The sequence below is a fragment of the Nicotiana sylvestris genome, chromosome 8, assembly GCF_000393655.2.
Source record: "Nicotiana sylvestris chromosome 8, ASM39365v2, whole genome shotgun sequence".
NCBI lineage: Eukaryota > Viridiplantae > Streptophyta > Magnoliopsida > Solanales > Solanaceae > Nicotiana > Nicotiana sylvestris.
Genome location: NC_091064.1, coordinates 151,727,541 through 151,738,793, shown reverse-complemented (window position 1 = coordinate 151,738,793; position 11,253 = coordinate 151,727,541). Strand labels below are relative to the sequence as shown.

At 35.1% G+C, this 11,253-nt stretch overlaps 1 protein-coding gene across 3 annotated transcripts; it reads right to left on the bottom strand.

The window, feature by feature from the left end:
* Positions 1-1,264: 1,264 nt before the first annotated feature.
* On the bottom strand, positions 1,265-6,789 carry LOC104236261 (cis-abienol synthase, chloroplastic-like). 3 transcript variants are annotated; one of them, XM_070155601.1, is made up of 15 exons: positions 6,568-6,789; positions 6,376-6,441; positions 6,226-6,278; positions 5,833-6,127; positions 5,099-5,279; positions 4,785-4,999; positions 4,416-4,536; positions 4,234-4,331; positions 3,938-4,155; positions 3,690-3,799; positions 2,894-2,992; positions 2,570-2,785; positions 2,313-2,454; positions 1,976-2,221; positions 1,265-1,711 (listed from the first exon to the last, which is right to left on the bottom strand). In XM_070155601.1, exons 2-15 carry the CDS (start codon positions 6,434-6,436, stop codon positions 1,394-1,396), a joined length of 2,373 nt encoding a protein of 790 aa, XP_070011702.1. In that variant the 5' UTR covers positions 6,437-6,441; positions 6,568-6,789; the 3' UTR covers positions 1,265-1,393. The 3 variants fall into 3 exon arrangements, with proteins under 3 accessions (XP_070011702.1, XP_009788452.1, XP_070011703.1); XM_009790150.2 differs by having other exon boundaries at positions 6,574-6,789; XM_070155602.1 differs by having other exon boundaries at positions 6,659-6,789.
* Between the last annotated feature and the right edge of the window lie 4,464 nt (positions 6,790-11,253).

Below are 11,253 nucleotides of genomic sequence, written 5' to 3'. Positions count from 1 at the left end.
GAGAAATTAGATTACTATTGAAATTAATGATTGAAAAGTAAATGTAAATCACACAAGTCGAATAATCTTGGCCTTGAAGGTTGGTCACCCTCGAGTCAGAAAAGCTTAATCGATGCCGGAACAGAATGATGCGATAATAAGAACTAGTAATAACAGTATATTGCTTTGGGATGCGTGTTACAATGTGTCCAATAAATTATCAGACCCCCCTTTATATAGTAGGGGAGTCTTACTCTAGGTAATAAAAGGTAAAAATCTCTTGATTTACTAATTTTTGATTCCTTGCCGATATGCGCCGAGATTCCTGCCGTAATATCCGTCCGGTCGCGGATACTTCGGTCTTCCTTTTGTTATTTCCGAGCTCGCTCGAGGCTAAGGTCGATACCGGACTCAACGTTCCTCGAAGGCAGGTCTTCCGACCTCAGGTTCTAGTTCGGTAAGACGCGAGGTCAATCTCCAGTCTGTGGTTGTCAATCTCCAGTCTGTGATTGCCACGTTCTAAGCCTAATCTACGTTGAGTCCGGTATCGACCTCAGGTTCTAGTTCGGTATACCGAGCTCGACTTCGACCTTATACAACTTCTAAGTTGTATTATGCAATTTCTTTTCGAAGAAACAAGGAAACATGTGCACATCTGCTATTTGACCATGTTCATTGGGAGAATCTCGTGGGCACCTCAGTAAATAGACCCCATTATTAACTCAACAATAATTGATTCCCCAAAATATTAGTTGGTTATGAATGTGTTGCTCTGGACTCGTCAGAATACTAATTGGTACCTAACTACAGAAGGTATCTATCGCTTACTTATGGATGGGTACGGAGTAGCAATCTATTTGACCTTTGATTTTTAGGGCCTTGCCACAAGTACCAAAGTAAGGTACGTTGATTCACGAAATAACAGAAATGAGTCTTGAAATTGGAATTTTTGGAGACGAAGAAGGTAAATAGTGAAGAGTTGACAAAACTGAAGAAATATTTTAAGGAAGAGATCCCTACCCCTTTTATATATATAGAGAGTCTCCCAATCTTTTCAACTATCTATGTTAGACTTTGTCGGCACACCCAACTACTTTATATAATGTCAATCATGTGGTGACAAGATTTAGCTGTTGACTGACAAATGGCAAATCAAACTTTGAAAACATTCCAAATATAACTCTAATTATTTCAACAACCTAACTGAAGGTCTCACTACATTTTACAACATAACTAACAATAGGTTGAAGTATAGAAGACAAAAGGAAATTTTCCAAATGCTCTGTGATCAATGAACACAATTGGTCATAGAGATATATAGCATCAGGATAAGCTAACATTCAGTTTAAGAACAACAAAACTCATTAAAATCTGTTTGGGGTTTCAGCACTGGCTATTTGGCGCGACTCTTATATTAGGCTTGTGTTGGGGATAGGTCGACTGGTTTGTAAAATAATGCGTTTATATTACTCTTGAGTCCCTCTGGAGAACGAAACTCATTGCCGTTTGAGTATAGAATATGAGCTACTTTGCTCGTGTTCCAAAACAGATCTTTGCATACTTGCGGCAACTGACTGCTTTCTTTCTTATGAAGCACCATTCTCAGCAATTTTCTTCTGTTCTTCTCCAGCATTTCTTTTACCTCTTCTACTGCCTCTTCTTCCGAAACCGTTCCTTCACTTTGTGTTACGAGTATGTTGACTATGTTACTTGACCTCTCTTCTTTTTCTTTCTGCAACCAAAAGATATTGTTAAATAGATATTTATAGTGTAACTGGTAAAGTTGCTGCCATTTGATCAGGAGGTCACCGAGTTCGAGCCGTTAAAACAGTCTCTTATAGAAATGCAGGATAAGACTGTGTACAAAAGATCGACCCTTGTGGTCTAGTATTCCCCGGACCCTAAATATAGCAGGAGCTTAGTGCACCGGACAACCATTTTTTAGATATTTATAGTGTAACTACCAAATGAACGAAGAAATAAATGAAGAACTCACCTTGTAAGTTTGAGTGTCATTAAGGAGTCTACACACCATAGTCGTACATTTGCATATTTCACCAAGTTCTGCACTTTTTATAACTTCCTCCGAAAGTTTTGGCCCAAGAACATATTGTGTTGTAAAAAGAATAGCTTTGACAGCTATAGTAACACAGGCAATTGACAAATATTCTTCTACACTTGGTGTCTTCTCTTCTCTCCACCATTCTACTTCTCTCATCATGCAATTCAGAACATCAAGAAACTGTCCAGAGTATATCACTCCTTTCGATTAGAAGCAAATGAGAGAAGTCACTAAACCCCCCCATAAAAAAAAAAACCAGACTATAGCTTACCAAGCTAAATATTTGATCTTTGACACACCGACCTTGCATAATCTCTGCCTTGGCTGCAAATTCATTAAAGGTGTTGTGTATTGCTAAAAATAAAATTTTAACTCTCTCCGAAACGTAGCCAATGGTTGAATGCCGATTCCACCTGTAAATAGATAAAGTTATGTAACACTTCTCAAAAATAAAGTAAAACTATGGATTGAAGGACAAAGGAACTGATTTTCTGGAAAAAATAAAGAGAACAAGAACAGTTATAGTACCCTTTTACTAATTCGATTAAGTTGAGCAGCTCTTCTTGGGAAGCCAATTCGTCGAAAAAATCATCAAGTGGAGTTGTGAGCAAAACATATTTTGCAAACACGGAACGAGCATCCGAGAATTCAGGTCCGAAGAATAATGAAGACATTGGCATATATGAAGTGTATATATATTTTGGTGAAATTCCTAATTGGTCTAGTTTGCAATCTTCATACCACCTACAAAAAGTTTGAAAAAGCAAAAAAAAACTAAATGATAGTAAAATATATTGGGGAGCAATGCATCTAAGTATGTCATGTTCGAGTCAAAAGAGCTGGTTGTGATACCTCTTGAGTTCTTGAATATCTTGCTGGTGTACTGTTTGGCATAAATTAAAATCATGCATAGAGAATAGTGTGAAATCCATGTTGTATATGTTGGGGGACCTAAAAAGAAAGAAAACAACAAATTGCATTGTTAAAATGGCAGGAACCTATAAAGCAATTTTATATAATGACACCCGGAAACTACTCGTAAATGAATTGCCTAAATCCTATCTTAAAAGCTAGCCCATAAGGTGAAAATACACTGAAAACTAGACATTAGAAACGTGGGCAACGTGACATTTGGAGCCCAACATTGGTTACACAAAGAATAGGGATAAGGGTTTGACCTTGATACCATATAAAGAAAATAGGCCTACCTCAACTCTACAAGCTAGCTCATGAAGTGAGGACCGTTCAAGATCATATAAGGAGACAATATCATATTTCCTCAGCGACATTTAACAAATGTATCATTGATGTAATTACAAGGTAGCTTCGAAGAATTTCTAGTTGGATGCAGAGTCCTGTTTAATTGGTTCTATCTATTCCTATTGTCCGTGGCGTGCACATACATTGTTGTTTTGGATGAAAAAAAGGAGAAGATTTGGTTTTATAGTCCATTACAAATGTCCCTTTTTATAAAAAGTAAAGGAGATTAGTTAAAAATTACACAAGAGATCTATAAATTAAACACGAGATCTTTGTAATGTCATTTTCTTCTATTCAAATTATAAGTGAGCATAAGAGATTATTTCATCTGAAAAACAGATAGAAATAACATAGACATGTATGAGTCAAGAGAACCGAACCTTTTTACCTGTAAGCTGTTTTTGAAAATTTGAACATATTTACATCATATGACTCGATGTATCGTCTATTTTCGGCTCGTTCAAGGGTTGCACTGAAATTCCTCAAAGCGTGTTCCACCTAGCATTATTTAATTTGCTCAAGATTATGATCACTCTCCTTGTTCATGGGATTAAAATGAAATAAGAAATTGATAGTAGAAAATGAAAAACAATAAAAAAATATCTTAGCATCAATTAGTATAATTACGTAATATACCTCGTTTTGTGACATCCTATCAAGATTACTGTCCTCTAATAACTCCTGCTGCAGAAAAGCTTCTGTCCAAGTACTTATTTCATCCAGAATGTGATCTTTCTCATCAAAGGCCAACTGTGAGGCTTGGTGTAGCTCAAGAATTGCATCCTCATGACTTGTACATTGTGCATTTAACGAATTGATGAAATGTTCTTGACCTATGAATCGTGCTAATTCTTCTGCAAAATGTTAGCAAATTAATTCTTCAATCGTGCAAATTTTTAAGGTGAGTAATTAAACGATTTTTATCAACAAACCAGAGGAAACTTTGTAGTTGTACATCCGTAATAGTCGAAACGCCATGGCGCAATAAGCAACATCTGAAAAAACCTCTTCGTCCTTTTGCTCCCAAAGTCTGTTTGTCATTAATCAGGATTACATGTTGATAAGACTAAAAGATGGATTTATTAATCAAGGTATATGATCTATCGAAAGTTACCTGTATGTTTCATCTAGAACAGTTCTGATTTCTGCTTCGAAATGTCGGTCCACTCCCAGCTTTTGCAGGGTATCGACCATTTGCAGACGTGTAGGTATTGTCGTAGGATAAATAGTAGGAACTTCGCATAGACGCGCCAAGAAAAGAAAGAAGAAAGTAAATATTAGCAATGGAAAAAGGGGTGGAGATAACATAAAATTATGAGACATAATTTCATTTGAATACTTTTGAAAGGTGATGATCCATTGCTTAGTCCATTTCTATTCGCCTATTTATTGATTCTGCCAGTTTTAACCTGTTCATTTGACACCAAATAAAACCTAATACAGAGCTAGCAATAATATAATATTTCATGATCATTATACATACCCCAATCTTTGTGTTGTTTCAGGATTGAATTTATGTATCCAAGGCACTTTTCATCATGGCAATGAAAAACCAAAGCAGCTGAAGTAGTGGCTGGTGAGTTGAAAAGTGATCCGTTCTTCTTTTGATAAGTCATCAACTCTTCCCATTGACATAATTCGCCAAGGCCTTCGGCATAGTAATATTCAGGGTTGGTTTTACACTCCATCAGATCATTCCTGGGTTCAAATTAGCAAAAGACTTTATATGGGTATAATTGATATTTTTTCATCCCATAAATAGTACTAGCTAGTAACCTTTATTTTAAGGGTACATACCTTTCCATTGCTGAATCTTGTTTCTGGAACAAGACATTTACGAGGTTTTGGTCCAAAGGCACATTCAAGTTCAGTTCCCTTGCATACTTGATCATGCTAGGAAATATAATATCGAATCCTCCCGCTGAAATTTGACCCTTATTATCAATTGACCAACTCTGTCTTCCTATATAATCCAGTCCTGGAAATGGAAGAATAAAGGAAATACTAAGGCCCCGTTTGTTCCTAATTTTTTTTTTCTTTTTTTTTTTTAAAAATGTGTTTGTCTTTGAAATTTTGCAAGTTTTTTGAAATTTTTCGAAAATGAATTTTACAAAAATCACTTTTTCAAAATTTTCAGAAAAAGAAAAAATCTCCCTTCACAAAACTGCAATATTTTTCAAGTGAAATGCATGTCCAAACATAACTTCAAATTCCAAATACCATTTTTTAACTTAACTTCAAATATTACTTTTTTTTTTCAAAAATTACAATATTTATGTCCAAACGCCTACTGAATCATACACAAATTTGATAAAATCTTTTCAGCATAAATAATATTACATGTAAATTTTGATCATATTACCTTTCTCAAATCTCTTTTCTTGTATTGGGACTTGGGAGGAGATGACATGTTTAAAGTAAGCTTTTACTAAAATTCAACCTAATTAATTCTCTACTTTGGTGTAGGTATATATGTCTTTAATTAACTTCTTTATGTTCATTTTAAGTTTGAACGTATAATACAAAATTACCTCTTTGGACTAACTTGTGTCCGACACTCCATTTGGAGAGAGCAAGCAAACAAGCCAGAGTAGAAGAAAGGGAGTCTTTCACAAGCAATGAGTGGGTAGGACTCAAACCCCAAGATCCATCTTCTCTCTGATTTTCAAGGATCCAATCCAAGCACTGTGCAAAACATGGCTGCTTCGGCTCATCTCTTGAAGGGACCATGGCTACCCAAGCAGTGTCATAGCAAGATGGAGATATCTCTATTTTCCCAAACATTTTTCTTATTCTCTCCTTTATAATTACCTCTTGGGGCCGCACCTGTAGTCATTACAATTAATTAGAGGATAAAAATGTGATTAAATAAACTAAAAGGTACAGTTATCCAAATCATAGAAGAACAGCTTAAAATTATGTACCGATGATGAAGCATGGTTGCAGTTGCATCTTACTATGTGGTAAAATCCGTATCCTTTGAATAAAAGAAAACAAAAGGGATTAAATTTAGAGCATGATTACCAACAGATGGACAAATTAATTAATAATGAGTGTTGAAGAACAAAACTTGCCATTTGTGACTTTGTAATCTGAGAGGGATATGGTTTTGCTTCTGCTGCCAACGTGTAACATGTTTACTATCACCAAGAAAAAGTAAAAGATTCGAGTTAGAAGAGTGAAAAAATTAGATCAGCGAACATAGACATGGAACAATATACTAATAAAGTATCCAAAATATAGAGGTCAGTTTCGATCTGTGGTACACGCACACGTCTGTTTCTACTCTCTGTATTCTTTTTGAGCTCTTTCTGCCAAATGTTACTGTTAGCAAGTGTTGAACCGCTGACCTCTTACCTGGTAAGGACCAACAAAACTAGAGCGCCTAAAACCAGTTTTTATGTCACACTAACTAACAATAAATAGTTTGACCTAACCTAAACTTTGGAAAATTACTCATTCTTGTCTATACTTTGCAACTTCTGGGGATTCTGCTGTTGGGGTTTTTGGTGTGAATGCAAAAAAAAAAAAAAAAACATATTTTGGATTGCACCTTTCCATCTCACTTTTTTATTGCTTATAAATTTAGTGACTTGGCCTCATTCTTCACACTTAAAATTCTGAAATTTCTCCGTTTTCTCTGTATGTTTTTCCAAAAAATTACAAGTGTCAACTGTGATCTGCTCCGTCATTTGAGTTCCTCGAAGTTCTATAATTTGAAGTGTCACTATTACAGATTATTTTTTTGTTTAATCCTAAGAGGAATTAATCCATAGCCATGGGCAACAATGAGGGAATTAAATTCCTCAAGGACACACGGTGAATTATATGGGCTCGAAATCTTTTAACGTTTCTGGTTATTATGTTTTTCCAATTTTCTATCATTACTGTTTTCTTAATACAGTCAAAAGCGGAGGTAAGATTTGAAGCTTATGGGTTCGGGATTCTAAGTATATTGAGTTACTGGTTCTAAATTAATAATTTGTATATATTCAATGAATTTTTACGACAAATATATATAGTTTAAATTAAAGCAATTGGATTCTGCCGAACCCGCAGCTTCTACTCTACATGCGCCTCCGAATACCGTTAATAACAATCTTAAGGAATTTAACGTTTTTATTATTTATTTTTTGTGTTCGCCTTAACATCAATCGGTGAAGACTAAACGAGGAAGATAATTATTTTGTCGGGTGATGAAGTAAATTAGTGGTAAAGGAAGTTGTTTTCCTAAGTCAAACAACGAAAGCAAATTTATTCCGAATGATTTTGGCGCAGGATTTTTATCACAGGGTATTCCTGAAAAGATGCCAATGGACATGATTTAATTTCACTTCCGTTGAGTGGGTCAGACTGTTCAAGGAAATCAGGGGAAAAAATTGAATCTCTTCGTTAGTATTATAAATCTCTTCGTTAGTATTATATGCATGATTAGAAATAGCATGTGTTTATATATAATATATATATATAGGTGATTTTGTCTCCCTTGACTAAATGAAAAACTATTTGTGTTAGATATATAATTTGGTGGCATGCATTGTATCTTCAAGGGTGTAACTATTAACCGTTCATATACAATTTAGTAGCGTTCATGGTATTTACAGGATATGAATTAGGCTTATACTAATACTTGAAAGTATGCTTGAGATCATGAATATAATATGTAAAGATGTATATATACTTGTTTGATTAGAGTAACAGATCAAGCTATTTAATAATGGTTTAGTTGAAAAGCTATTTGAAAAAAAAGAAGTAAAATCCTCTTGATTTTTTACTCCCATTTTGGAGACTAAATCCTCATGATTTTCTACTCGCACTTTGAAGACTAAAATCTTTGTGATATTTTTTACTCCATCTTCGAAATTAAAATTTGTGTAATTTTCTTCTCGTTCTTTGAGATTAAAATTTTTATTTTTGGACATGCATTTTACTTGAAAACTTAAAAAACTTGAAAGTTGAAATTTTGCGAGTAAAAAAACTTAAAAAACGTGACTTTCTACTCATTTTCCGGAGATTAAAGTCTAGGTTAATTTTTAGTCATTGCAGAGATTAAATCTACGTGATCTTTCACTTCAATTTCCTACTCGATTTGAAGATTAAAATTTTTACCATTTAATTAATTTTTATGTCAGATATTACTCGGTTTGAAAATTAGAAACTTCATAATTTATGAATTCTAGTTGTATTACGTCGTGACACAAATAACAGGTCATGCAGTTTGCTCTACAAGTCAGGCTGCCTCTTCAAGCTGCTCTATAACAGCACCAACACCGGCAGAAAAACCCAAAAAAATAAAATGAAATCAGCATTAATTTTAAGAGATGAAATCATACAATATTCTTTTATCTGACCACTCTAAATCGGCAAAAGTTCATTAAAGAGGACGTTCCAGTCCTACCAGAAGGAACTCCCGATAATGAATGTTTCATTGTGACTGAGGCGTGGAAGCATTCTGACTTTCAGTGCAAGAATTGCATCCTTAGTAAACATGAAGATGACTTGTTCAATCTCATATTTGTGATATGAGGTCAATACCACCTCATGGTAGAAAAACAAATTTTATAAATTTCATTGACGATAACACTCGATATTTCTATGTTTACTTACATACTAATAATGATGAATCAATTGATGTATACGAGGAATACAAAAATAGAATTAAAACGTAACTTAACATGAAAGAAACTTAAAATGATAAAAAGTAATAGGAGTGATGAATATAAATCTCTTTATGAACAAATATTTTTACGACCCCAAACCTAACCAGTTGTGATGGCGCCTAACGCACTTGCTAGGCAAGTCGGACATAACAATAAAGAACCAAAAAAGCGAAATTTATAGAAATAACATAAGTCTGAAACTTCAGTACAATATAATAACGCCAATACACGATAAATTCCGCAAAACTGGTAAATACAGAGTCATGAGTTCTACAACGGAATACAAGTCTAAAAAGCTAAATAACAATACTGTTTGAACTAAAGACAACAGTACATAAGAAAAGAGACGTCAAGACTGCGGTCGAGAATGCAGTTCTGCCTCATCTCTTAGTGATCAACTATGCCACAAGCCTCAACTACTGATAACTGGGCCCGATACCTAGATCTGCACAATTAAGTGCAAAGTATAGAATGAGTACAACCGACTCAATATACTCGACAAGTATCATAACTAACCTCGGCGAGGTACAAGAAGCAGGAATTACAAATGATACTTGCTATAACCTTTATAGTTTCATCAATTCAACAAATGCAGAACAATAATGTGATCAAGTCATAAAGCATAAAAAGAACCATATGTGTGTGAATAATTACTCAAGTTCTCTGCTCAGTCAATGATACAACATATAAAGATGATATGCAAATAAATCAGGTAATAAACCATGGAAATTTGCATGTAAAGATAAATACAAAATCCAAAGCAAATACTGGCTAGATTTTTCTCAGTATTTTCATATCTGTACCAAACCACTAATCAATTTCCTCAAATCTGCGTGTACACCATCAAGAAGGCACATGAGAGGGTGACCCTAGAGGTATGGATCCATATCCACACACAGCACGGCCAATTCAACGTGCTATCAGCCCGGCGTGGTCAGAAGCTCAATATCATAATCTGCCCAGTGTGGTCACATGCATAACAACACAATCCGCCCGGCATGGTCACATGCATAACAATACAATCTGCCCAATGTGGTCACAGACATACATCCCAAATCATATCACACCCAGAAGCAAATATATAAGAATACATGTATATGATGAATGGATATTAGATTTCATGCTTCTAGACTGATATAATGACATATTAAAATGTAGGCATGTGTAAAGTACGCTATCATAACTCAAATCGTCAATTTCATCACAGAAATAGCAATTATCTATTTTATTTAGAGAATTAGCCTCTACGTAGCCTCAAACACGAGTCAAATATTTTACAACAAGGTTACAAATACGCTAAACATCGTAGCTTAAAGTATAACAGTCAAATACAAGGTATATCACAGCCTAAACACTATTCTGAACATGGATAAATACCTTGGTGCTTGCACATGGGCTCAGACCCCATACATATGCACACCCATAACATGTAGCTATCATAAATAATTCAGGCAACTAGTGCCTTAACCATGTTTAGGTAAGATACTTACCTCAAGCAAGTCAAATCACTCCTCTAACAAGCCCTTCTCGTGTGAATCAACCACCGAACGACTTGAATCTAGAAAAGTTAACTTAGCATAATCAATAAAAGCCATAAGAAACAATTCCAAAAGATAAAGCTAAGATTTTTAACTCAAATAAAAAAGTCAACCCCGGGACCGCACTTTGGGAACCGTCAAAATTTACAAATTCGAACACCCATTCGATTACGAGTTCAACCATACCAATATCATCCAATTCCGACTTCAAATCGACCTTCAAATCCTCAATTTTCACTTTAGGATTTTTTTTACTAAAATCCCCCATTTCTTCCCTTTAATTCACCGATTAAATGCTAAAACAAAGATGTAATCATGAAATAAAAATAAATCCTAGTAAAAAATACTTACCCCAATCCAAATCAAGAAAATTCCCTTCAAAATTTCCCAAAACCGAGCTCTCTAAATCAAAATGTGATATAATGAAGAAATCTTTGAAGTAGAGTTTTAAAACAAATCTCCTAGGCATTACCTTGCACGATCGCGAAAAAGCATTCGCGATCGCGAAGAACAAATTCCAAAGCTTCCCGAAACTCGCTATGCAAATGCGATGTCTAGGTTGTGAACGCGATGACCAACAATGATACGCCTCCGCGAACACATCCAGCGTTCAGTGAACGCGAAGGCTTAAGGGCTGAAACCCCCCAACCGACCTCCCGACTACGCGAACGCAGCTCCCTGCTCACGATCGTGATGCACAGCCTCCACAAAGCTCCGCGAACGTGTACATATCTTTGTGAATACGATGAAGAAA